The 26895-nt window shown below is 39.4% G+C and overlaps 3 protein-coding genes, 1 long non-coding RNA gene and 2 other non-coding genes across 6 annotated transcripts; 4 read left to right on the top strand and 2 right to left on the bottom strand.

Moving 5' to 3' along the window:
• Window positions 1–336: 336 nt before the first annotated feature.
• Window positions 337–3977, top strand: LOC112169468 (zinc finger protein GAI-ASSOCIATED FACTOR 1). The gene is made up of 3 exons (XM_024306497.2): window positions 337–824; window positions 1406–1802; window positions 2570–3977. Exons 1-3 carry the CDS (start codon window positions 605–607, stop codon window positions 3666–3668), a joined length of 1716 nt encoding a protein of 571 aa, XP_024162265.1. The 5' UTR covers window positions 337–604; the 3' UTR covers window positions 3669–3977.
• A 665-nt stretch (window positions 3978–4642) lies between these two features.
• Window positions 4643–4736, top strand: LOC112174896. The gene has a single exon (XR_002926208.1). It is a non-coding gene; the product is annotated as a small nucleolar RNA R41 (small nucleolar RNA).
• An 83-nt stretch (window positions 4737–4819) lies between these two features.
• LOC112174904 lies at window positions 4820–4895 on the top strand. The gene has a single exon (XR_002926216.1). It is a non-coding gene; the product is annotated as a small nucleolar RNA Z155 (small nucleolar RNA).
• Window positions 4896–4913: 18 nt separating this feature from the next.
• LOC112169121 (metal tolerance protein 2) lies at window positions 4914–9547 on the bottom strand. Its single transcript, XM_024306093.2, has 12 exons — window positions 8992–9547; window positions 8728–8797; window positions 8506–8603; window positions 8211–8356; window positions 7788–7903; window positions 7438–7534; window positions 6780–6864; window positions 6499–6561; window positions 6256–6361; window positions 5933–6072; window positions 5746–5837; window positions 4914–5664 (listed from the first exon to the last, which is right to left on the bottom strand). The coding sequence occupies exons 1-12, from the start codon at window positions 9334–9336 to the stop codon at window positions 5544–5546; spliced, it is 1479 nt and encodes a 492-aa protein (XP_024161861.1). The 5' UTR covers window positions 9337–9547; the 3' UTR covers window positions 4914–5543.
• A 2537-nt stretch (window positions 9548–12084) lies between these two features.
• Window positions 12085–13922, bottom strand: LOC112174442. Its single transcript, XR_002926018.2, has 4 exons — window positions 13715–13922; window positions 13503–13601; window positions 12837–12941; window positions 12085–12358 (listed from the first exon to the last, which is right to left on the bottom strand). It is a non-coding gene; the product is annotated as an uncharacterized LOC112174442 (long non-coding RNA).
• Window positions 13923–14444: 522 nt separating this feature from the next.
• Window positions 14445–21999, top strand: LOC112170545 (homeobox protein LUMINIDEPENDENS). The gene is made up of 13 exons (XM_024307872.2): window positions 14445–14773; window positions 14921–14948; window positions 15104–15234; window positions 15586–15959; window positions 16044–16137; window positions 16218–16311; window positions 16606–16735; window positions 16813–16864; window positions 16948–16991; window positions 17087–17175; window positions 17515–17973; window positions 19755–20326; window positions 20843–21999. The coding sequence occupies exons 1-13, from the start codon at window positions 14612–14614 to the stop codon at window positions 21680–21682; spliced, it is 3069 nt and encodes a 1022-aa protein (XP_024163640.1). The 5' UTR covers window positions 14445–14611; the 3' UTR covers window positions 21683–21999.
• Window positions 22000–26895: the final 4896 nt, after the last annotated feature.

Here is a 26895-nt window from a genome sequence, read left to right as displayed (position 1 = left end):
AAAACAAATTTCCTAGAAGCTAGAGTGAGTATTTGAAAATAATAAAATGTTTGAATTAGGGTTTTTCATTTGATTAGAGAAGAGAAGGAATTGCAATATAGTAGACTAATAATGAAGAATCTCCATTAGTCACATTTCACCAAGAAAAGATTAAGAAAATGAATGAGGAAAACAATGGAATACTATAAGGCTATATATCAATTTTGTATTACCCAACAAGTCAAGGGCATTTGGTAATTAACTTGATTAGGGGTTTTTGCAATGATGTGTTGTTGTGAAGACACTATATATAATTGTATAAGGCCAAAGAAGACCTGGTTCCAAAGCCAAGTCCGATTGCTCACAACAGTGAATCTATTGCTTATCATGACCACTGTGCACCGGAAATGAAGCAGATTTCTCTGGTTTTGTCTTCCTCGATCTATTCCCAAAAGCAAAATCCTGATTTTTCAGTTCACCAACAACAAGCTAAGCTAAGCTAAGCTAAACCCTCCTTCTAGCTAAGCACCGACAACAAAGGAAATAGAAAGCAACAGATCGAAACTAAGAGTGTAGTGCGGGAAAGGGACAAGCTGGGCTAGATAATTGTTTCTTAAAGTTCAAAATGTCAAATATTACAGGTGATATTGAAGAAGGTAGCTTCTCCTCTGGGAACACAGCCGGGGAAGAAGTTCATCAAGAAAAGCAGCTGCAAAACCACTTGCATGGCTCCAACTCCGGTGGAGGTTCCGGCGGGGGGAGGAGTAACAGCAATGGCTCTGTCACTACCCAACAGCAGCAGCAGCAGCCAACCAAGAAGAAGAGAAACCTTCCCGGAACTCCAGGCAACTATTCAATCTCTTCCCCAACACCCATGAAATTATAGTATGAGTTTCTTAATTTTCTGTTTGCTTAACTACCAAGGAGGCAGAGTACTGAGAGTAGAGATTCCAATAGTAACCTTAGATATATAGGTAGATAAGTAATCTCGATCTACTACTAGAGCCATGCGATATCTTTACATGTTAAAATTCCTTGTTCGATCGGCGAATGGAACCACTCGTGCATAACTCGTGGTCATACATAAGAAAAATAGAGATTTTCTTAACAAAATTACATTTATGTGCAAGGTGGATTTGATTCAGTGCAGAAGAAAAGGTTTTTCAAACTTGAGTTGTAATCTTTATTAAAGATCAAAACTTTTTGAATAACTGTTGCCCTGTGAGTACACAATTATTGCTTTCAGATATTTTACAAGATCTTGGGGAGAAGTACTGTTCTGTCATGAGCTACCCAGCAACTTACTGTGTCTACACATGACATGATGTTTTGATATTCCTCATTCTATAGTCTATACATTTTTTAGTAGAATTAAACAACGTTATATTTGCTAATTAATTAACTATGTAACTTTACATGATCACAGATCCGAGTGCAGAAGTTATTGCTCTATCACCAACGACTCTAATGGCGACGAACCGATTTGTGTGTGAGATCTGCAACAAAGGGTTTCAGAGAGACCAGAACCTTCAGCTTCACAGGCGAGGCCATAACCTTCCATGGAAGCTGAGGCAAAGAACCAGCACTGAGGTTAGGAAAAGGGTTTACATATGCCCTGAGCCAACCTGCGTCCACCACAACCCGGCTCGTGCTTTAGGAGATCTTACTGGCATTAAAAAGCACTTTAGCCGAAAACACGGTGAGAAAAAGTGGAAATGTGACAAGTGCTCCAAGAAATATGCAGTGCAGTCAGACTGGAAGGCTCATCAGAAGACTTGCGGCACTAGGGAATACAAATGTGATTGTGGAACCATCTTTTCCAGGTACTAATTAATTCATAGTTGATTAATTATGTTAATTAACTTCCCAACCAACCAAATAATTAAGGCATACAGTATGGTTTAGGGGCTGCATTTGACATATATTGTATCTGCATGTGCATGAAAGGTATCTGGAAAGGTATATATATAATTGCTTGGGATCATCAAAGCTCATATATATTTTTCGGATCATCAATTCTCACTTAACTAAAGATGATATAATCCGGGTTCAAATAAATGGCAGCTCAGTTAATTTACATAGCGTTATTGTTTGATCTCGTTGTTGTGATTAGCCCACTTTTAATAGCTTAAATGTTTCAATTTAGCCATCGCATAATGTTAGAGTTTAAGTTGCCGATAAACCTACATTAATTAACTTTTAAAATGTAGTTGTCAACTAAAATGAGATTAAACAAACAAGTAGATCAATAAGACTATTGCAAACTGTCATTAGGTACAGTGATGCGTCACTATTGTGATTGAACCCTCCAAACTTGAACATATATATATATTTGATGAAATGGCCGACAAACTTAAATATACATATTGACCTCTTTGTAGAAACCCTTTTAGTTTTAGGTCCCAAATATCTTTCTTTCCATCATCACATAACACCAATATTATTAACCTTGTCTTTATGTAGTTTTGTATATCATACATACATATACATATATATATATATATATAATAGTTACTTTGTGTATTGTTATCAAATCACAACCCTTGTTTCTTACACATCTAAACCTCGAATATCTTGGAACATTGTGCAGGAGAGATAGCTTTATCACCCACAGAGCCTTCTGTGACGCATTGGCAGAAGAAAACAACAAAGTAAACCACGGACTCATAATGAACAACAACATGGGGACCCATAACCAAATGCCTGATCACCTCATCTCCTCCATGCCGATGAACACCAACACCTCAATGGGAATCGGAGCTGGAGCAATCTCCGAATACAACAACTACGACCCGAAAAACCCTATGAAATCCCTCCCGGAGGATCTTGTCCCAATGCCGTTCAAGTCCATCATGAACACCAATCTCCCAGCCGGAGGAGGAATGTTTTCCAGCAGCTCCGGCTCGCTTTTCGGCGGCCCTAGAAGTGTCAACTCCTCCACCTCCTCCAGCCTCCAGCTCAGCTCCAACAACAGCTCGTCCGCCGGGTTCAACTACCTTCAAGACAGCAAAAACGGGTGCGGTGGAAGCCCTAATATAACCGGTTCGGCTCAAATGTCAGCCACTGCTTTGCTCCAGAAGGCAGCTCAAATGGGCGCCACCGCCAGCAACACTACTATAAACTCCCCCATGATGCAGAAGAGCTTCGTCACCAGCATGGCGGGCCCGGAGAACCACCACCTCCTCTCCACCAACTCAATCAGCAACGTCACTCGACCGCCGTACGATCACCACCCTCACTTCCAGCAAGTCCAACAACAGCTACCAGATCACCACCAGATGGTTGGGATGCACGGCTTCACCAACCAGCTCTTCGGTGACGCAAACGCCACTTCAGCTGCGAGCTCGGCGGCGATGAGTGACCGCATGGGGATGTTCAGTCAGGTGGTGTTTAACATGGGGAGTGGAGGCAGTCACGAGCAGAACCAGGCGTTGCTGAGGAACTTGGAGCAGCAGAGTTTCGGAGGGAGCGGCGGCGAAGGAGGGGATATGACTACGCTTGATCTCTTGGGGCTCGGCGGAGGAGGAGGAGCGAGGCCTCAGCCGCAGAATTTGCATGAGCAACATCAGCAGAGGTTGGACTTGGAAGCGATGAGCCAGCCGAGAATGCCAATGATGAACCCCTTCCACCAGCAACAGCAGCGCTCGCATGGCGACTCGCCGGTGGAAAGCAACCCGTTTGGAATGTGAGCATCGGCTACGGAGTACTAGTACTGTATTACTGCGACTTGGTCATGAGTTATCATAACTAGGTCTTGTTTTTGCGTCATCTTCGGCTTTGCTGACTGGGTGAGGGTTCGAGTCTTTGAGAGTGGGCCTTCATTATTTGTATTGTTGTGAAGGGGCCTTGGGAATTTAGGTAAGTCAAACGTGGGCCTTTGTCTCGACCCCAGTCGCCATTTATGTATGACCCCAATCACATTTCAACTCTAGGAAAGTAGGATCAATATCATTTTATTCACTCAAAACACCAAAAACATGTAATTTATCCTTTTCATAAACAAGAATTCTATACATTCTTGAGAAGCTTAAAATAGTGTTTACTACGTTGCAGGGGATAAAATTTAGATAATTTTTTGCCTAACGTACTCTCAACGTTTGCACATAACCATTACATAAACAAAATACACTTTCATATTTAGTATGGTTGCACAAAATTTCTTTTACGCTAAAGCGAACTGATTAAACATTCAAAAATAATTCATAAAACGACCAAAACGCCGTTACTGTGTTACATTTATTGGCTTTAAAAAAATTTAGCGATGCACGAGTACTTTAAACTTGTAATTGATTTGGTTGTTCTTTTGGTTCATCAACATCACAGCAACTGCAATAAACTTCGTGTTTCGTCACTCATCCAACAGATTTTGTGTTGGACCTTTTGTGATAAAGCCCCATTTTCAATTAAATGGGCCGCAGTGGGCTAGAGACGAGTCGCCGACCATAAAACGCAAAACCCTAATTCAGATGGCTTCTATATATTTGGGAGCTCAGAGCCTCCAACCCATATCAGCCTCTGCGTTCTCCGTCTCTCTCACACTCTCTCTGTTTTGCCTCCTCCCCAGTTTCTCTGCTTCTCTCCTACACTGTCTCTGTTAATTTTTGCTTTGTGAATTAGAATCAGAAGTGTTTTTTCGTTTTCTGCAAAAAAAAAAAAAAAAGGGTTTGAGGCTGTGATGTTGATGAACTACCTATTTTATGAGGGGAGGTATTCCCTCATGATTACAAAACTACCAATGGATCCTTCTGAGCCCTCACTCTTGTTTCTTTCATCTTGTTCTTCGAAATCTTCTTTTCATTTTTCCTGGTTTTTCTTCTCAAATCTCAAGCTGTTTGAGAATCATTGACGTGATGATATAGTACTCGGAATTCCATCATGTCGATTAAAAAACTCAGACTACAATTATCTGATCAATGATTCTCACTCTCTCTTCTTTTTTTCATTCTTTCTTTTAGGTGAATTTGATGAAGTGACGATGCTCACTTTGTTTTTCAGTTTTTCGGAATATTTTCCGTATTTTTTTTTTCAAAGACAGATTGTTTCCTATCTGCATTGTATCTATAAAACTTGCCCTCTCAACTCTTGATTTGCATCAAATCCCAATTCAAGATATATTGCATTTTTTTGGTCAATAAGATATATAGCATTTAGTGTTGGAAAACTATTTCTGATTAATGGTAGCTCACTGATACAGCATTATTACTATTATTGTGATACAAAAAAGAGATTTGCTCTCTATTCCGTGTAAGAAACAGTAGGAAGATCTGAATTAGACCTTTCCATCGGCGATTCAGTGCTTGAACATATCTCTCATTGTTGCCCATTTGAAATTGGAGAAAAGAAGTTTTCAGATTAACAACCTGAAATTACATGATACTTCATGTCTCAACTAATGAGGATGACACTTTATAGCATTGAAATATTACAGCAACTCAAATGATCATGTACAAATGACCGTATCCAATTATCTGTTGAGATCTAATGCTGGTATGAATCTTTAGACCCAGAAACTAAGATTTTATTGAGTAATATGTCACAGATGCTTGCCTGCCTTCTATGTTTTCTTAGTCATGGTTGAGTTGTGGAATTGGACTTCCCAGACGTAGCTGAACGCTCACATGAATAATATTAGTTGCTGCCTTCGAAATCTCTTCTTCAGCTTCTTTTGCCACCTCTATTGCATCTCTGGAATGAGAAACATTGCTTTAAGAACCTGAAATTAGTCTAGACAGCATGAAATCACCATGTTTGGCTTACGGGATTTACCGAATCAAGATGTCTGGGGGCATCGAAACCTGGATTTGGAGAAACATCTTCCCTTGCAACAAGTGGTGCGTTACGCGCTCTACAACCATTTTCTGAAACATATGGGAAAATGACATTTTGACTAGTTAGAATGTGCTCTACAGGATAATTTGGTGTTCCAACTTCACTAAAGAAAGAGGATAAATACCTGGGCATATCTAGATGAGATGATACTGGAAACAGCCGCATCAATGTCTTTATCCTCTGCAGCAGGAGAACTCTGGTGTGCACTTCCCGGAGATTCCTTTGGCTCATCTACACCAGGGGAAATTACTGGAAGTGCAGGATCTACAGAGACGTCAGAGCAGATTATGGGAGTTAGATGATATATGAGTAAAAAGTTAGAAAGTAAAACCATCATTTTTATCCATCATAGACAGGTGAAGAATGTTAAAAGGAAAGACTGGAACAAAAGAATTGCAGATTGCATGACCAATTTCAAAAGCAGGCAAGTTAAATCGTGTTTCTTACCTATGTGTATAAAAACCTCAGACACTTCGGGATGAGTTTTGTGAATATGATGACGAACCTTTTCTCCAATGTCATGTGCTGCGCTAACACTACAAAAAGGATCAACCTGCCAGCGAAAAGTATCAACTAACTTGCGTTAGACAAGAAAAATGGTGTACAAAATTTGTCAACCGCACATAGACCACTTTGAGGGCAACTTAAAGCTACATAAAGCATGAAAAAGTGTAGCACAGAAGAAGCAACCTCAATGTGTACATCAAGATAAAGAGATGAACCAGCTCTCCTTCCTCTCAAGCGATGGCAACCCTGTACACAGTTGGACAGTTGAAAGATAGTTTTAAACTCAAAGCACTTCTAAGCCAACTGCTAGCCTTTACTTTTACATATGACACACACACAAACATGCTAGAAAGCTTATTCCTGAAGCATACTAACAAGGGGAGTTTCAAAGATCAGATAAGCAGAGCAATAAATTTCTACAAACATTATACGATTTAGCAAATTTTGAGGAATCTGCTACTTACCTTCATACCCTCGACTTGTAGAATTGTTTGTTTAATAGGATCCAACTCTTTTGTGGGAATTGCAGCATCCACCAACTCCAAGACACTAGATCGCAGAAACACACAGCACACATCAGATACGGAGACACAGATTAACAAACCAAAAATCATATAGATCCATCTTAGATTTCTTTTGGTTCATTATTTTGTTTATACTAAAACCATCTTTCGACATATATAAGTATCAGAGACAGATCATAAGTACAGAGCTATAAAATGGGTATTGGTGGTTCTCTATTTATTCACACTAGCCAATTGATTTTGTTGAATCACTATATAGCTATAAGCTCAGAGATTACCAAGTCCAATCTAAACCATCAAAATGGCTTTGCAAAAGACGATTACTAATAGTATGATTACTCGGGTAAGGAGGCTGCATAGGCTTAATAGGCCTCAGCGCCTCACCCCTTGAGTACAACAGAACCTCTAGTCCTCTGGGCAACAATCAACAAAGATAAAAATGTATGGATTTGGACTTCAGAGATCTTTAAAAGTATCTTTGTTACCACATCCATATTTGTAGGAACCAACACTTGCAACATTTTAAGCAACCATATGGATTTTGGAAGTCTAAAAAGTGTGATATATGGTGGAGATAAACTGGGGACAAAAATCAGACCTCTGGTACCCTGTTTCGATACCAGCCTTTAGGATCATGCCCGAGACAAGAAGTCCAGCAAGGGGATCTAGAAACTTCACTCCTAGGATTGAACCTCCTAAAATCAAAATGAATGAACCGAGCTCAGTTGAGGGTCACAAGATTATATTAGGTGGTGTATGAAAAATAAAAACGCATAACACAGATAGATAAATAGACAGAAAATATAAATGTTAACATTCTTCTGCATATAGTATATGCAGATTAATGTGATTTATTTACAAAACTTCTACCAAATATTAAATCCATGTTTCAAAACAACTAGAAATAGAAATGGTACGTAGAAAGAAAAAAAAAAAAAAGTGCCTCACCAACTCCGACGAGAGCAACTACTGACGAAATGGCATCTGCACGATGATGCCATGCATTTGCTTTCATCAGTCCACTACCTTGTTTCTCTCCTGCCCGTTTTGTGATCCAGTATAGCCTGGAAGTAAAAAAGGAATACGCATTGGGGGACAAGGGGAGCAGGAAGCAAATTCAAAAATGAGCATAGAGATTGAGCTGGTTAATCATAAGTACGAAGCACCAACGACTTAATAACTCTACATAGCTCTGATAAGTTTGCTTAATCATAGTGCATATGAAAAACCATTGACTGGAGAAAACAAAAGATACACCAACAAATAAGAAACACATGGAGGCACAAGTAATAATTAGGAAACCCAATATATTCTTTCTGCTTTTTAATGACACGTAACAGGAGCTAACATCAGTATTCATAAGTTTGGTACCCTTCTTTGACACCAATCGAGAGAATCGTCATGCCCAAAGCTAGGGTTGGGTGCTCCATGTCAACTCCATGGTGATGTCCGCTATGGTGCTGGTTATGATGTGTCAATGACTGACTAACTACTTCTGGATTTGCTGAATACAATCCCTGCACATGTAAGATAACGATTTCTAAGGACTAATACGGTACGAATAACTGATTTAGTACCAAAAGACCAGCTGACAACAATCTGTTAAACTGTAACGGATATCAATACTGTCCTTTTGAGGACATGGAGATATATAGCGGTTATTTACCATCAAAATATCCAAAGCATGCCAAGCAATGCCACCAGCAGTTCCCAACAGCATAAAAGAGATTCCAAGTGCTCCTAGCGTCTCAAATTTACCATGTCCTGGAAAAGCAAAGTGAAACAAGAAGACAATTGTAACAAACACAAACGAAAATGACAATAAAAAACCGTATAATGCATAATATAAGATCAATTGAGTAGCGTGTAGGTACAAATCAAGAGTGACCATATGGGTGTTCTTTGTCTCTCGGAGCCTTTGCAACTTTAAACGACAAGAGCGCAATGCCGCTAAGAACCTGCATTACAGTACCATGGATTCTAATCAGCATAGAAATGAACAAACCAAGAAACGACTCTCACACATTAATTAAGCTCCTAAATATAATTAGCCAAATTTTTTTTTTAACACAATCAGATGCATTAGCACAATTCAAAGACTTACAATTTAACCAAGAAAAACAAAATTCAACTGTAAAAAATAAGAATTTACCACGTCGGAGACTGAATGGGCGGCGTCGGCAATTATGGCGGTGCTGCCAGATAAGTAACCAGTCAAAGCTTTTCCGGAAGCAAGACCAATATCAGCAGCCAATCCCAGCCGGAAGATCTTCTCGCCCTCTTTGCCATAATCCTCCTCAGGGCCGTGGGAATGGCCCAAATGCCATCTTCTGGGAATTGAGTAAATCGGGTTTTGATGGAGAATCAAAGAATGGTCTTGGAGATGGGAATTGAGGGTTTGGGAGATTATTGTGGGGTGTAGGTGAGAATGCTTGGGTATGTATAGAGCAGCGAGCCTTGTGCGTATGGAATTGAGATTCTGAAATCTGAATCCCATAGTTGAAGCTTGAAGGAGATCGTTCAGGATGAATTCTTGATCAGAACCAAAATGCGTTGTGTATTTGATTTGGGGTTTTTCTGGTTCTGAGAAAAGGGAGCTTGAGCTACAAGTCTGGAAGTTTGAAGGTGAACTACCCAGTGTGCCTGTGGTGCAGCATCAATGGAATTTGCCTTTTGATTTTACTTTTGGGCTTAATGGGTGGGGCATGTGCTCACTCTTTATGAACTGTTTATCTAGAGTCTAGACCAGCCCAAAATCTTTTAATCAATACCGATACTATGTAACTCGAAGTTTGCTCACCTCATGAACAATTTTTAAAAATTGTGAAAAACCAGTTAATCTAACGGCTGAAAGCAAAATTACAGTTTTGAATTGTTATAATTTCAGCTTCTTGATTTAATACGTGTGAAATTCACTTTCCCTGTTTTACAATTCACACCTCATGTTTCATTTTTTAAGACATTGTATTTCGTCAACACCAGTATGCTCTTTATCATCCTTCACTTCTTCTTGTTCCTCCTCCACCACTTCTTCTTCCACCCTGTCCAGACCATGGTATTCCCCGTTCTCAATCTCTTGAACCTCCTTCAAGTGTGCTTCTAAGGCTGAGAAGAAGAAAATAGTGGCTTGAGTGGTGATACAGTTAATGACTAGTGCACACTGTCATCTATTACCTTGATAAATAAGACACATGCTCCTCACTTGTCATTTTTGACTAGATTTGTGACCGAATGTTGCCTTAGGTACCACTTCAATAGAACTCAAAGAGTTCAGGTATTAGTTGTGATACAAAAAAATAAAAGTTCAGGTGCCATTGATAAGATAGATATATAGTTTATGTACTATTTCTGATTTTTACTCTTAAGAAAACAATAACAGTATTAGAGAAAAGGAGTTAGTGTAACCCAAATTTGAGGTCGCTTAGTCATCTTCAATAAGGTCATTACATCTGTGGGGTGAGATTTTGAAAGGGCGTTTAGTAATAAGTAATGAGAATGAAACTAGGGGAAGTCATTCTCATTTTTCTCTAATCTTGTGTTTACTAACAATAAGGGGGAATCAATTTTGAATGAGCTCATGTCATAATCTGGAATGATTCATCTCTTTTCATTTCATACAGTGATTCATATTCTCCTTATCTCTCTCATTCTTTCCCTCTCCAATTCATTTTCAATCCCATTCAACTTTAGTAAACGCCCCCTGAAATCTTTTCACTTTCGACATTATACACCTCGAAACTAGGAGGTCCATATGGTCCAATTTCACTCTTTATGAAATTGTTATCTTAATTGATGGACATATTACACGAAAACCCTAGACTCTAAGGAGGAAAACAAAAAACAAACAGCGAGCGTGCTCTCTCCTGGCCGAAAGCCGCTGGCTTTTCAGCAGCTGTGTTCTGGCCCGGGAGAGGATGGTGTTTCTGAGTAGTGGAGGGGTCTTAAGGCAGTGGGGTGGCTCTGGGAGAGAGGATGGGTAGTCATTTCCGGTATGGGCGGATCAACTTCAATCTGTCTCTATCAGATCAAGGGCGATGACAGCAGAGGTGCAGCGACGGAACTCGGAGTTCCAGCGGTGGATTCTAATGTCAACGTCCCTGCTTTTTGGGCTATGGCTAATCAGATCTGAACATGGCGATGTCGATTCCGGAAGGGATCTGTTGCGGTCTCGGATTTAGACTTGGTTGAGGTCGTCAGCTTGATGCAGGTGCTATTTGTGGCGTGTCAAGACGGTGCAGCGGTGGAGGGATTCGGCGAGGTGCAGTTTTTATGCGTGGTGGCGTTGGGGCTCGCTGGTAGCAGGAGGGTTTGCCTGCTGCGCTTGGCCTTTGCTGGGGATGGTGGTCTTTGGGTTGGGCCTCTGGTGTGGTTTTTGTGTACTGTTGTTTAGTTAGGTGTTGTTTGGTTTTGGTGGTTGTTTTGTTGAGAATAAGTCCCTCCTCTTGTGAGAGAGGGTTTGGGTGTTTATGGGTAGTGGTTTGATGTCTTGGTCGTTTTGGTGTTTTTGGTATTTTGTCGGTGCTTTCTGGTTATCAGCATGATGGTGAATCACTTTTACACGTGGTCTGGCTGTTTTGGGAAGCGGTGTTCGAACAGGTGAAAACCGTTCATCTTAATGTTGGTGGCGGGTTGGTATCGTTATACATAGGTCTGGTTATAGGTTAAATTGGGTTGGGGTTGAGCTTTTTTAGCACATGTAAGTCTTTGACGGTCCGAAATTTTGGATATGATAATTTGTAACCTGTTTAGTTATTAATAGACTGTTTATTCTTTTTAAAAAAAAAGTACAGAATCTTTAAACTTCGAAGCAAAAATTGATACCGAAGAGTTATCTCCCACAAATAGAGCATATTCATAAAGTGTAAATGTACGAATAGGGCTGGGCACGGTCCCAGACCGGCACCGGTTTTACAGGGACCGGGACCGGGACCGGCAATGTCAATTCGGGCCGGTCTTGCAATTGTGGAAAACTGGGACCGGGCTAAACCCGGACCGACACTAGGTTTATAGGGACCGGGACCGGAACCGGGACCGAAAGTCAAGCTTCGGGCCGGGACCGTAGTTGCATATAACAGGGACCGAGATAAACCCGGACCGGGACAAAAACCGGCCCGTTTTTCGGGTTTTCGGTTCCAGTCAATCTTTGCATCACTGCTGCATTTTGCTGCTTGACCTGCTTCTGTTTAAAGAGTATAAAGAGTAATGGTGAAAATAAAACCAATAAACCATTCTGCAAAGTGCAATCTGCACTAGCAGCAAGGCTGCAAATAAATCCATCTTGCAAATAACCATTCAATGATTTCAATCAACACAGTTACACAGCAAATTCACCAACACATATTGTCTTAACAACATAACAAATTAAAAACCAAAACAATGTTCAACAAGACAACAAGTGAACAACCAAACTTCCATCAGTTCCATGCTGCCATGCTCAATGCCATGCAGCTGCTCCTCTAGTCCTCCTCTGCTCCTCTAGTCCTCCGATGAGGTTGCCATCAAGTTATGAATGTATGTTCCTGCAGAAAAAAAGGCAAATGATTCTTAATGTAAACCACAAACACCAAATTTTCTTGACAGGTCATACAACCTAGCTGCAGATTGATACTCCCTGCAGATTGATACCTGTTTAATTATTATTCCTTAACTTACATAAAATAATAAAAATATGCAGAATGACAATATCAAAATTTCCTTTCTATTATCCTATGAATGGTACCAAAATACATTCGATACATATATCAATACAACCATAAAGTTTTACTAGATCTCTCGTCACACAAAAAATCCAGCATTAGAGTAATCCTATTAGAGTAATCAGCATTAGAGTAATCCTATTAAAAAAATCCAGCATTAGAGTAATCCTATATCAATACAACCATAAAGAAAACCAGCATTAGAGTAATCCTATTAAAAAAGTCCTTGAAGACCAATTCAAAACAGCTTTTCGGTGGACCTCTAACATGCAAACCAAAAAGGAATCTCAAGTCTGCTAACCTTGAAAAGTTGGTGGCAAACAATCTCAGCTGCACACTTGATATGCTTCCTTGAATCCTCCCCCCGACGTGTCTTTCATCCAAAGACACCACCATCTCTATCAACCTGCAACATTAGAATAGAACTGAATAAAACCTTAAATTTGCACAGTTCACGCACTCAACAAGAAAATTGAAGGGCAAAAAAAATAAAATAAACAATGGATCATCATATTAACAAATAGAAAGACAGAACCAAACCAATTAACTAAAACAAAACCAAACCAATTCCCACAAACACCAATTTTCCATTGAATATATAACCAAGTACTACTGCAGCGGGCAACAGAAGTAATGTTGGTAGCTGTGTTCATGAGAGACAAATAATGTTAAGAAAGCCATAAAAGGAACCAAGAAAGCACAGCTGTGAGCTGTGTAATGCACATAAGGTATACGAGTGCAAAAAGAATAGTAGTCTTTTTCTGCATTTTGAATTGGGTTAACCTAAAACGCACGACGCACCCACTACCCAGTACTGGAATTCAGGAAGTATATGAATTTAGATCCACCACTTTTCTTAATCTAGCACTCTTTGCTGGTGGTCATTTTGAGTTTAGACCCACCACTACCAAAAGAAACGTAGACAAAACATGAATGAAAATAAAGTACGACTGCAGTTTTAACGTACCAGTGCTGTCGCTTTGATGACAGTATCACGGCTATGGCCAGCTATTAATGTTCAACAAACCCACATGCAACCACAAACCACCAGATCTGCCCGTGAAGGCTGAAACCAAATCCCACAAATCAAACTCATTTCTGCACCAAAATCCACTCCAAAACCAGAAATCCACCAAAACATAAAAGAATCGAAGAGAAGAGAAGAAGAAGCAGTAGTACCTGGAGAGGAGATTGGACTTGCCGACGCCGGAGTCGCCAATCAAGACCACCTTGGGGTACCTGGGAGGCTGGGACAGAGACGCAAGAGACCGATTGTGATTTGTGAGAGTTGAGAGGCAGAGCCGCAGAGGTGAGGACTGAGGAAGACCAATTGTGACTTTGTGAGAGGCGGAGTCGCAGAGAGCCAGAGAGTTGAGGGAGGAAGTGAGGAAGTGAGGAAAATTAGGTTAGTTTACTTAACTTAATAATCACATGTGGTCATGTCCATACTAACACAATGAACTTCCAATAATTGGAAGACACGTATACAAGCTCGGTTTTTTCGGTCCTTGCAGTCACCGCAAGTCAAGAACCGGACCGGACCGGCACATTGAGTACAGGGACCGAACCGGCCAAGCAGTCACGCAAATCAAGAACCGGGACCGGACCGCCACGCTGAGTATAGGGACCGAACCGGCCCGAAAACACTTAATTTCCTTCTAAAACCCGGCCCGAACCGGCCGGTCCGGATCGGTCCCTTCCGGTCTTTCGGTCTTTCGGTCATTTTTGCCCACCCCTATGTACGAATAGAAGCAAGTACTCTCTTAAAAGCAAAAATTAGGAAAAAAACAAAAACCAAAACCGGATCGGTAGAACCAAACCCAGAAGTACCCGGAACCCAGAACCCACGAACCCGGATCCGCAAAATACAAGCGCCAATTAGCGCTCGTGTGATGTGGACATATATGGGTTTTACTCTTCTACCCTGTTCCTCTCTCTCTCTCTCTCTCTCTCTCTTGTTTCGTCAAAGCTTAACCCTAACTCTATCTCCAGGGCCAGTAATTAAAATCCACCTGCTTTCGAAGTCTTCATGCCCTACATTCCAATTCCCAAATTCAAGCTTCGAGGTCGTCGGCAATGGAGGATCTCTCTGAGCTAAAGATTGGGAATTCCGTCGAGTCCTTCCACAAGTTCGTCGACTCGCAGAGGGAGCTCTTCCACCGCCAGATCGATGAGCTCCAGAAAATCGTCGTCACCCAATGCAAGCTCACCGGCGCCAATCCTCTCTCCCAAGAGATGGTGCGTTTTCGATTTTCGATTCTTTTCTGCGTTTTTTTTTTGCTGAGAAAATTAGAGCAAAACTGAATGAGAATTAGAACAATTAGCTGTTTCTTCTTTATTTTCAGAGAAAGATAGTATAATGCTGTGTTTGTTTGGCTTGTGCAGGCAGCTGGTGCTCTTTCTATTAATATTGGTAAGTCCTGGAATTGGGATTGCTAATTGTGCTTAATAGTTGGTTTGTTTTTGGATTTGCTCATTTAGCTTTAGTGCATAAGCTGCTAGGTATATATTTTTGGTCCTGCTGTGATTTGTCAGTTGCCCAATTTTTATGCTGTTGGGTGTTTGCAGGAAAAAGACCTAGAGATTTGTTAAATCCAAAGGCTATCAAGTATATGCAATCCGTTTTTTCTATTAAAGATGCGATTACGAAGAAGGAATCTCGGGAGATCAGTGCGCTGTTCGGGGTTTCTGTCTCACAGGTTGTTGTTCATTTAGTTGATTTTCAGCGCTACCCTAGGTTATTTCGTGATACATTTTGTGCAAACAGCCCTTGGCATCTCCCATGGATGCCAGTGAGGATCAAATTGATAATAAGATGTGCCATCACACATGTATTAATGGCAGTTTTAGGGTTGTTTAACTATGCCCAAGATGACATTTTCCACCAGTGTTGTACTTTTTAATGGTGGAGACTAGAGAGTGAGAGGTTTATGATTTACAACATCATGTTTTCATATATCTTTTATTCTTTTAGTCATGATGTCTTCATGTATCTAGATCAACATATTTGATTTTGATTGTTTCTGACTTGTGTTCCAATTGATTCATAGGTTCGTGATTTTTTTAATAGTCAACGATCCAGAGTTAGAAAAATAGTTCAGTTGTCAAGGGAGAAGGCCATCAGATCCACTGAACATAAAGAATTGCTGGAGGGGGTGCCGACAATCTCTGATCCATTGATGCCGACAAGCTCTGATCCATTGATACCAATTAATCCCCTTCCTTTAAACACTATTGATCCGTCCAATGTTGAGGATGCACCATCTTGCTCAACACAAGATGATACTCTTTCTGGACTAGATGACGTTGATAAACATTTTGTTGAAAATATTTTCAACTTGATGCGGAAAGAAGAAACATTTTCTGGGCAAGTGAAAGTGTTAGAGTTGATATTGCGGATACAAAATTCTTCAGTATTATGCTGGTACATGCAAACCACCTTATAGGTTTAATACTATGTCTCTGTTGTCTCTTTTCATGATCCAGACATCCACTTGTATACATGCAGGTTTTTAACTAAAGGTGGCGTGATGATTTTAGTAACATGGTTGACACAAGCAGCTGATGAAGAACAAACGAGTGTTCTGCTTATCATCTTAAAGGTATTTGTTGATCTAGAATTCATTCTGTCATTTATCCCGTGTTATTGTTGCTTAAGAAGTAATAATTAACTGATGCACAGGTTCTTTGCCATTTGCCTCTATCCAAAGCTCTTCCTGTTCATATGTCAGCCATACTGCAAAGTGTTAATAGACTGCGGTTTTACAGGACACCAGGTGGGTTTTTCTTTTGATGCTTATTCAAGGTTTAATAGAGCTAAAAAAGAGGCTTCTGCATGTGCACAATGATTTCCATTTCTGTGTCTCTAAGTTTTAATACATAAGCAATTCCATATGTGGTTTAGCTGTCTTTTTCTGTACACAATGAGGTTTTACAGATCTTGGATCTGAAATTTGTTCCAGGTCGACGATATAGTATATTTGAATAATATGCAATTTTTTATGTGATTCAGCTGTTCTTTTTATACATCATGAAAATTTTGAATCTCATTTATCTAATTTGAACATCAGAAATATCGAACAGGGCAAGGGTTTTGTTATCAAGATGGAGCAAGTCTTTAGCAAGAAGCCAGGCTTTGAAGAAACCAAATGGCATGAAAACATCTAATGATTCACAAGAATTAGCATTGCTGAAGCGAAGGCAAGGATCTCTTTTCCTCCCCTGGGAGTAAACATTTGTTTAATCGATTTCTAATGATCTCTTATAATTTTCTGCAGTATTGATGAAGCTATAGGCGATGATCCATGGAATTCAAATGGTGATGTTAACGTAAGTTCTTCATAGAATAAATAAATAGTTCAAGTTGGTTCAAATTCCTCACCATTTTCTGATTGGTCCTCTTTGTTGTACAGGAAGACATCCTTGCATTGCCGTTTGAAAGTGCAGATAAATTAAGGTACAAAAGTTTCTATTTTCTGACATACATTTCACGAGGATAGTAACATTTCTATGTTTTGCGATTCCTAAGTATTTTTTTGTTTTACTTTTCAGGAAATTGGAGTCTTCAGAACCAGTGAAGCTATTGACAGCATCATCAGATGATTCTAATAAGAAACACATCCTAGGTGTATCTTCATCCCGTATCCTCCATATTGATTTTGTCATATTTCTTTCCCAAGTGATGCGTTAATACAATTTACTTTTGCAAATCAAAACTAATATTCATTAGTTAAGAAAGAAGACTTCTAGCAATAACAAGTTTCACTTCCCATCTTGGTCCCAAAATAAGCTTAGGAAAGATAGTAAAGTTCAAATAGCTCCCCCTTCTTGCCTTGTTACAGTATTTAGTCCCTTATACTTCTGGTGTCTTACCATGTTCCCAAATATGGCTGCCCTAAAAAGTGAACTGTTATAAATGATTCATATAAGGTTTTTTTAACTTTAATACATTCAAAATTCATTTCCTTAACTAGTAACAGAATTTAGAGGACGCAGAAAAGTTCAATTGGTGGAACAGCCCGGCCAAAAAACAGCGGGGAGAAGTTCACAGGTTGCAAAAACAACACCTGTCAGTCAGGCTCGCCCAATGTCTGTTGATGATATCCAAAAAGCAAAATTGCGAGCACAATATATGCAGAGCAAGTATGGAAAGTCTGCTTCCTCTAATGAAAATAAAGAAGTGAAGGCTGAAGGCGTGAACATACCTCCAATCGCTCAGGCCAGCATTTTACCTGTAGTACCTAATGTTCCAGTTCAGTCTAGTATTGAGGAATCCAAGAAACCTGTGACACTTCCTTTGAAAGAGAGGGAAACTCTTGATATAAGTTTACAGCCTATTGGGAGTTTCCAGACTATTGCTCCAAAGCTGAAAACGGATATGAAGGAGCACATCTGGGAGAAGTGCAGGAGAGTCCAGGTGCCGTGGAAGACACCACCAGGTACATATGCTTTTAGTAGATCTTTGTTGGTTCTTTGGATTCTTTGCTCATGATATCAGTGCAAAAGCAGTAGGCAAAGGAAAAAAAAAATGGAGATTTTTGTCAATGATTGGAGATTAGTTGAGAGAGGAGCTTTAGCCTTTCCAATAATTTTGTAGAGGGAGAACTATTTGTTTGAGTCTCTTTTTAACTATGTTTGCTGACTTAGATGAATAGGATGGACTAACCACGAACTGTATTTTTCCATGGAAAACTGGAGTCTTAATTCAGTTCTGTTTAATTGATTTGATAAAAATGGTCTACTGTCTAGTGTGAATTGATAGAGGTTATATTCTTCTTTAAATTTTGTGCCGGCACAGCTACTGTTTGGGATTTCTACTGCCATAAATAGGAAATGTATGGGTGACTTCCTTTGAATCATGAAAAATTAATAATTGGGCCGCAAAGGACACTTCCATAGTGGATTTAATCTTAAAATCATATTTGGTGTCGATTTCTTACCAGAATGTCTACACAAGATACAAAATGAGTTGAAAACTCAATCTTAGAGCAGTTGATTATGGCTCTTAAAATTCAATAAAACTCGGACTCAGTATGGTTGGATTTTGTATCGCTGTACAGAATGTGGCAGTCCAGGCATATGTATTAGTTAAGCATAGAGCAAGAGGGTTGGAGGATGACATTTTCCCCATTTGACGGTTGCCGGGTGTTAATGGTGCCTGAGTTGAGTGGGTGTTGTATGCCAGATAAAAATGGGATATTCAGTTTTGTTTTCTAATCATTTTAATTTTTTGAAGCAAGTTACTTAATTTCACATATTCGCTTCTGTTCCATCACATTTTTTGAAATAATGTGATGTCATATTTTGAGGTTTTGTTTCACACACTCTACTGTAAATTTCTGTATAGATGTTCATGTGGTGTTTCAATTCCCCAGATTGCTTTCATCTTATGAATTTCAAATTTGAACACAATTTGAATCAGATGAGATTGAACAACATTGGGCAGAAAGACGGTTCTGATAGGATTTGGATAATCTTTTCTCTGATATGGATCCTTTGCATGTATGGAAGCAAATCCTGGATGATTATCATGGGTTATGTGAGATCCAATCTTTGTGTTTCTGGTACTAATTTGGGGCTGGAAACTATACGAAGCAGGCTAAATTAATTGTATTATCATAAGTCTTGATTTATTAGCATGAAATTATGAATGAGGGATTTTTAGTGATGTTTGGCCTGACCCTGAATATAAACTGGTTGCTCGGCGAGCTTGTTAATTCAGAATTCGACTTCTATGGCTCGACTGTGCGAGGTCGCCATGAAACTGTGGTAGCATGCTTGAATTTAAGCTATATCTTCAGAAAGACTATTAGGTCTCTTAAATTTTAGAAGGGAAACAACTGTTGGGCAGTTTCCCATATAACCAATAATCTGGCCCAATCATCTCCATTTAAGCATTCACAGTAATTGAATTAATTGGATTTTGGACGTTCATCTCTTACAGGATGGAAAAAGCTCACAGATATAATGATGATCTCATCTATTGTTATTAATATTTGATTTCCATTTTAATCTTTTCTCTTCTCCCCCTATCTTGTTAAATACTAAAATGATCAACCTCAAGATTCTTAGCCCAAAAGTTATCTGTCTTCATCATGTTTTTTCTCTTCTACTCGTAATTTCATTTGGTGGTTGTCCTCTTTGGTTAGTTGACAGCTTTGTGAGGTTTTAAGAAACATGATGAATCTTTTCTTTATGCCCTTTCATTTCCTTTCTGCAGAAATAAAACTTAATCCAGGATGGAGGGTTGGAGGTGGTGAGAATGGCAAAGAAATGGAAGTCCAGAAAAACAGAAACCACCGCGAGCAGGAAACTATCTACAAGACATTCAAGGAGATACCACCTAACCCGAAGGAACCTTGGGACATTGAAATGGACTATGATGACTCATTGACTCCAGTAATACCAACAGAACAGCCACCTGACACTGACTGTACTGAAACACAACCTTCCCATAGTCGAGAAGTAAATAATGCAGCAGAAACGTTGGTTGTTCCTTCTCAAGGAGTAAACAGTGTTGTTTCTATGGTGCCGCTAACTAATATGGCAAGCAGCACAGCTGAACCAGATCTAGAGCTGCTCGCTGTGCTGCTAAAAAATCCAGAATTGGTGTTTGCCTTGACATCTGGGCAGGCTGGTAACTTGTCCAGTGAGGATACAGTAAAATTGCTGGATATGATTAAGGCTGGTGGGGCTGGTTTCGCTGGTAATTTAAATGGGTTAGCTAGTAAAATGGAGGAGAAGGTTGAAGTTTCTCTTCCATCCCCAACACCTTCAAGCAACCCTGGAACGGTGCGTTACTCGGGCTCATTATGCAATTTTAGCCAGAACTTGTATACATTACATTCCAGTTTTTCACTAGCAGTATGTACAGTACATAGTCTCCTTCTTCTCCTCCTCTCCTAGTCTTTTCTGCCCTAGAATCCTGACGGCAAAGCACATCGAAAATGAAAATGATAATTTTGGCGGAAATTCATGAGATATTGCTAAAAAGTAATCCCAACTATAGGTGTGGCCATCAATGAAACAAGTGGCAAATTGTGAGTTAGGGGAAGGTCTTAGTCTTCTGGTGCATCCCATTGTTCTTTATAGGTAGTGGAGCTCCGCTGTTGTGAATGGTGATTGGTAGACCTCTGTGGATTGGTTCATGGAAATGCGTCTGCATGTCAAAATAGGAAAATTATGATTGATAAAATTGTTGAAATTATTTATAATGTTTTTTTTTTCTTTGGCCCATCAACTATTTTTTGACTCAATTATCCATACTTGAGCTGATTGTTCTTTTTCTCCTGTTTATTGAATTCACAGAGTGGATGGAGACCAGAAGCTACAAGAAATGCATTTTCCCAACAAAACTCGATGCAGAACAGAGTGAGCCCTGGTTACGGTTCACCAGCAATGGCGGCCAACAGCAACTTGGTGCTTTCACAACTTCCATCTGCTCTTACTAGTCCTCTACTGCCGCGATTATCGGCTGCCCAACAAGCAGTACCTGCATACTCACCAGAACACGTCCATCAATTTCCCCATACTACAACCGTATCACACTTGCAGCATAACTATTCGAACATGGCTGTTCCTTCTGTTTGGGGTGAAAGCACAAGTAATGGCAAACCAGGCCCGTCGTATAACTCATATAATGTAGCACCGGAAAGGCAACCCAACTCGCTTCCACCGCCCTTCTCATCCAATCTGACACACCAACAAAGACGCCCGCCGCAACCACTGCAACAACAAACCCATTACTCCGATTCTCCCCATTACTCTGAGTCGCCCTATTTCTCTAAACCACCAACTGGGAAACCAGTCCCTCTGTCTGATTCATGGAGAGCTGGTAGGCAGGGTAACTATCATTATTTAGAGAACCAAAATCAGTACTACAATGCACCATCATATGGAGGATTGCAGCAGCAACCTCAGTTGAGGTCGGGTCCTCCTTATGAAGGAAATGAATATGCGAGCAATGGAGGAGGTTTTGAATCGTGGAGTCCTCCAGAGGATAGTCCGGCTAGAAATGCCGATTATAATATGCATGGAAGAAACGCGTACAGGCCTACTGACAGGTCGAGGCAAAGGAATACTCAGACCCCTGGATACCGAGATTATAGTAGGCAGGGACACAGGTGGCCGGACCGCGGCAGACACTGACTCACTGAGTTGATTAACATTGGGAGTGAGACACCTGAGGGTGGATGTTTGCTAATAATGGAGCATGGATTGGTAGGGGCACTGGGTCTCTGAGATTTGAGATCAGCGGAGCATTGAAACCAGGAGAGCTTGTAAAAACCATTATTGACTGTGAGCGCCTGTGAAACAAAAAGGCAAAAAGGAAAGACTGATTCTGACCGAACTTGGATCGAAATATTCATAACTAAACAGCTAAAATTTTGGCAACTTGTTCTTATTCCTCCACTTTGGGCCTAAACCTATGGACTATGAAAGTTGAATTGGGGTTGCTTTGATCACTTTTCCGGCCCTTTGCTTCCCTTCCGGAAAATGGTCCACAGTACAATAGGACCGTGAAAAAATGATAATGTTTTTTTTCTTTGGGAAAATTTCACAAATGATCATTCAACTATGACTCATTCGACACTTTGGTCACTGAAGTTTCAAATATATCACTTTGGTCACTCAACTATTACATTATCAATCACTTAAGCCACTTTGTTATTTTTTTTCATTAAAAAAAAATTATAGAAAATACTCTTTGGGTGACTTAAGTGATTGACAATATAATAGTTGAGTGACCAAAGTGATATATTTGAAACTTCAGTGACCAAAGTGTCGAATGAGTCATAGTTGAGTGACCATTTGTAAAATTCTCCCTTTTTGTTTTAAGAAAAGGTAAGCCAGTTTGCGAAGTCTATTATCAAAGCTATGGAACTACGAATGTACCATGTGTCTTGATATTGTTGTACAAACATTTCATGACGTACCGTGCATCTTCACTAAGATGTAGACAAACATTTCTCAAGTTAATGTGATTAAAGTTGATCTTCATAGGAAACTGTTTTATAACTGAGTGCGACATTTTGTCCAATACTTTTAGACATTGGAGAGTGATATTTACACTCCCAATCTTACAACTCATGGTCAATGTTTCTATTTTTAGTATCTTAATATCACACTTTTACAACTGACACTAAAAAAAGATAAAACTTGAGATAATAAAAAAATATATATGGAGTGTGGATTGTAAAATTAAGAGTGTGAATTTCACTTTTCTAATTTTTTTTTTTAACAATCAAAATTTTTTCGTACATATGCAGAGCATGTGATTGCAGACTAATTTACTTTAACAAAAGGTAAAAGCTGGCTAAGCACTAAATATGGGCAGATAAAATCAACCCAATCGCTCCACTCCAAGTCACCAACCATCCTTATAATTTTGGTCAACTGGTCAAACTCACCTATTCTATTCATAGCAGTCTAATTATAAGAGTACTCAATTATAATCATTAAAATACCAGCTATTCTAGTAAAATGAAATAAGAAAGTTAATAATCATACTTCAAAAAAAGAAAGTTAATAATCACAGTAAATACTTTTTTTTTTTTTTTAAATTTCTTGTTTTTACCCAATTTTTTTTTAATGATCCAGGAAAAATAAGAGAAAATCGAACACGATATTACTAATTATTTTCATAATCCCTTTAATAGATGGTAAAAAATTACCTCGTAGACATCGATTCAATTAATTGATTGGGAATGCTATGTTAGCAATTCAGAGGACTTTGAATGGGCGGCAGGGAACTAATCTGAATTTAATAAGATACCCTCGTAAATCTTAATCCGAGTGAATGTATTACAAACCCGCTAACTCCAACCTCCAGCCCCTTCCTTTCAAAAAAAAAGAAAAAGAATCCCCCGAGTGGAACTTAGGCTTAGTTTGGGAATGCTTTTAAAACTGCTTTTGAGCCCAAAAGCACTTTTGAAATTTTTTGAGCTGTTTGGTAAACCATCCAAAGTCTACTTTTGGTCATAAGCGCTTCTCAAACAGCGGAAACAGAGAAGCTACTTTGAGGAGCTTTGGAATTCTGCTTCTGCGGGAATCAACCCAAAAACACGGAGACTTTAATGAAATTTAACAAACTCCCAAAATTGTCCTCGTGCTTTTATGAGTTTTACACCAACATCCCTTTTGTTCTGTCGAACTCAATACACTCTTCCTTCGCAAACATCTTTCCTTCTCTATGTGACTGTCTCACCGATTCTTCTCTCCCCTTAGCAATGGATGACAACGTTGGGGATTCTGATCGATCTGGATTCTTGTGATTTACAGCTCAATCTGATTCCAAAAAATTCGATCTTTCTTGCAATTATTGGCGGTTCACCATGTGGGTTGTACACCTCTCATATTCCAGATCCAGGTTTCACACAAATGTAAACAAGATGAGCCAGATGATTATTCTTATTCAATTATATGTATATTGAATTTTATTTGACCTTTTTTTTCTTTTGGAATTTGGCTTTTGGAGTTTTATCATGTGTAAACAAGTTTTGCAGAATTACATGATAAGTTGTTGGATGCTTTGCTATCTGGTCTTGTGTTGTTTCTATGCTCTTTGCTCTTCCATTATTTGGTTGGGTATTCTCTCTTTAAGGATAATTTTTATCTAATTTTTCTTAATAAATTTTGGTTTCTGTTTATTGCTTCTAATGCAGCTCTATATTTAACTATGATGCAATATTTGAGAATCCTTGTGACCTGGACTGTGATGTCTAGAGGAAGGTAATATGTGTAAACCTAGTGGTCATAGCTATAGAGTGAAGTTCCAGTGGTCATAATATGCAGAGGTATCTCATGAAGGTGTATTTGTTCAATAACACATCGGTTTTTTAATGGAGATATTGATCTATACTCTCCAGCATCATTTGCTTGCAATTTGCAAGTGTGATAGGGAATATCAACCATAGGAACATGGTTAAGCTTTGGGGTTTCTGTTATGAGAATGAACATATGTTATTGGTATGTGAGTAGCTGGAGAATGGATCCTTGGATAAACTCTTGTTTTGGTATGAAAATAATATTAATCAAGCATCTGTTTTGGACCTTTGGTAATGTAATGTCATAGTATGCTGCCAGTTTTGGATTTTTGGTATGCTTTGCATCTGTTTTGGTATGCTGCCAATTTTGGTATGCAGTGTGCTTGGTTCCTGTTTCTGAACTTTCTGTTATGCAAGCTTGCTGTTATGTCACTTATGCGCAAAGGTTTGGTAATTTGCATATGTTTTGGTAGAAGTACGCTAGACAGGAAATGTATGTAGGAAATGTGATAGTACAAGATACTATAATCCGTCCTGGTGGGGAAGAGCAAAGCCTATATATGTCATTATGTCACTACTTTCTGCCTCTTGTATATTTGGTCCTATATAGAATAAGAGTGATGAATTAGGCATGAAAGGAATGGGGCATGGGATATTTGGAATGGAATCTAGATTTCCATAGTCCACTATACGGTTAGTCTTCGTTTGTGCAAAACAAAGAAAGGTCGTATTAGACTATAGTTATTTTAGGCTTACCATTTCGTAATTCTCATGTTCTGTTTCAGATCTATGTTCTTGTAAAACCTTATTTGCAGATTATTAATTACCTATGATGAAGATCTTTCAATATTTTCCCTTCATAACATGACATATAACTTTGTGAAGAGAATGCATATGAAGGAGATGGTCCAGGAAGTCAAATGGCAGTGTTAAAAAATATAGGTACAAAATTCTAATGAATGCATATAACTTACTGTTTAGTTGGAAATTTTGAACAAGTGTACAAGACAATACATGAGAAAACTTTTAATTTGGTATGGGTACAAAATTAAAAAACAAAATCATGTATTTTATTAAGGGTTTTTATCCATTTATCCCATTTTTAGAGATTTTTTTTCCACTTACCCCATTAAGTTTTTTTTATTTTTTATTTTTAATTTTTTTTAATACCATTTTACCCTCACCCCATTATTACTTAGAGAGAGACAGAGAGAATGGAAGAAAGAGAAACCATAGGAGACTTTGCCGGAGCCGATCACAGGTCGCCGGATTCCGGTCACCGCCCGCCTGAATCTGGTCACCGGTCACCGGTAGCCACCCACCGGATTTTTCTGAAAACCTCACCGGAAAGGTCTATTGCCCCCAATAGACATCTATTACCCCCCAATAGAGAGGCAATAGATGTCTATTGCCCCTTAATAGACATCTATCTGCCATGTATTGCCCTCCAATAGGCGTCTATTGCCCCTCAATAGAACTTTCAGTAGCTGAAATAGGAACAAATATTCCTAAAATTAGACAAATAAAACTTTGATTAAACAAAAAAAAAGATTATATTAATTTTAAAACGCCTATTGCCTCCCAATAGACATTAAAAAAAAAAAATTTCCCTTTCTCTCTGCCCCATTACTTAAAAAAAAAAAACAGAAGAGAGAAATTGATTTGGCCACCCAGAGAAATACTCTGGGCACCAAATCAAAGCAAACCCATAAATCCGGCCAGACATCACCGGTGGCCGTGCTTGCTGCTCTCTCCAATCCTCGAAATGCTAGCAAAATCCTCCTCAGTGAAAACGGCATCGTTATAGGCCAAGAGTGAAGGTCGATCAATCTAGTTTTCTCCTTATCCACGATTCCACGTGGAATCGAGGCTGCAAATGGAGATGTGGTCCTCATCAATCCTAACCAATGATGATCAGATCGGCTTTCTCCTCGTTGGCTGAGTGGTCAAGGTCTTAATCAGAGTTGGAGGCCGAGTTGTTGAGGTCGACGACGACGGCAACTGAGCGGTCGAGATCGGAATCGGAATCGTTTGACGGCGACTGCAGTCGAGGTCGACGGCGGTGAGAGAGAGAGAGAGAGAGTTGGTGACGACGCCGTGGTAGGAGGCCCGACTCTGGTAGTAGGAGGAGTTGGCGTCAGGGCTTTGCAGGGCGGAGAGAGAGATAGAGAGGACAGAGTGGCGCAGTTGTAATTCTTTAATTGAGTTGAGGGCAAAATGGTCATTTAGTGTTAAATTGTGTATGTGAGAACAAAAATCTGTTGTTGGGGTAAGTGGGATAATTTTTGCTTATTTTGGTGCTTTGGGTCAAGGACCCTTAGAAGTATTAGCATTCTTGACTATTTTGGTAATTATACCCAGCCAAAGCACTTTTGCCTTACAACTTACCAAACACTCAGAAATTGCTTTTCATTTTCACAGCACTTTTAAAAATAGTTTACCAAACACTCAACAGTTTTTTCTCACAGCAAATTCAGAAATTGCTTTAAGTTCGGAAGTGCTTTTTCTTACTGTACATCAATCCCAAACTAAGCCTTAGTAAAAAATTTCAGGGACGGTGTTACTTTTTTTTATTTTATTAATTTAAATACCCGA

This window comes from Rosa chinensis, chromosome 6 (assembly GCF_002994745.2).
Source record: "Rosa chinensis cultivar Old Blush chromosome 6, RchiOBHm-V2, whole genome shotgun sequence".
Classification (NCBI taxonomy): domain Eukaryota; kingdom Viridiplantae; phylum Streptophyta; class Magnoliopsida; order Rosales; family Rosaceae; genus Rosa; species Rosa chinensis.
This window is presented reverse-complemented; position numbering and strand designations above follow the sequence as displayed.

What these genes read in the sequence shown, in the direction of transcription:
- LOC112169468 (XM_024306497.2), top strand. Translation starts at nt 605, where the DNA reads ATGTCAAATATTACAGGTGATATTGAAGAAGGTAGCTTCTCCTCTGGG. An exon ending in AAACCTTCCCGGAACTCCAG is followed by an intron (nt 825 to 1,405) that starts GCAACTATTCAA and finishes ACATGATCACAG; the next exon opens with ATCCGAGTGCAGAAGTTATT. An exon ending in TGTGGAACCATCTTTTCCAG is followed by an intron (nt 1,803 to 2,569) that starts GTACTAATTAAT and finishes AACATTGTGCAG; the next exon opens with GAGAGATAGCTTTATCACCC.
- LOC112169121 (XM_024306093.2), bottom strand. Translation starts at nt 9,336, where the DNA reads ATGGGATTCAGATTTCAGAATCTCAATTCCATACGCACAAGGCTCGCT. An exon ending in TCGATTGGTGTCAAAGAAGG is followed by an intron (nt 7,904 to 8,210) that starts GTACCAAACTTA and finishes TTTTACTTCCAG; the next exon opens with GCTATACTGGATCACAAAAC. An exon ending in AGTTGCTCTCGTCGGAGTTG is followed by an intron (nt 7,535 to 7,787) that starts GTGAGGCACTTT and finishes TTTTGATTTTAG; the next exon opens with GAGGTTCAATCCTAGGAGTG.
- LOC112170545 (XM_024307872.2), top strand. Translation starts at nt 14,612, where the DNA reads ATGGAGGATCTCTCTGAGCTAAAGATTGGGAATTCCGTCGAGTCCTTC. An exon ending in TCGGGGTTTCTGTCTCACAG is followed by an intron (nt 15,235 to 15,585) that starts GTTGTTGTTCAT and finishes ATTGATTCATAG; the next exon opens with GTTCGTGATTTTTTTAATAG. An exon ending in GCGGTTTTACAGGACACCAG is followed by an intron (nt 16,312 to 16,605) that starts GTGGGTTTTTCT and finishes TTTGAACATCAG; the next exon opens with AAATATCGAACAGGGCAAGG.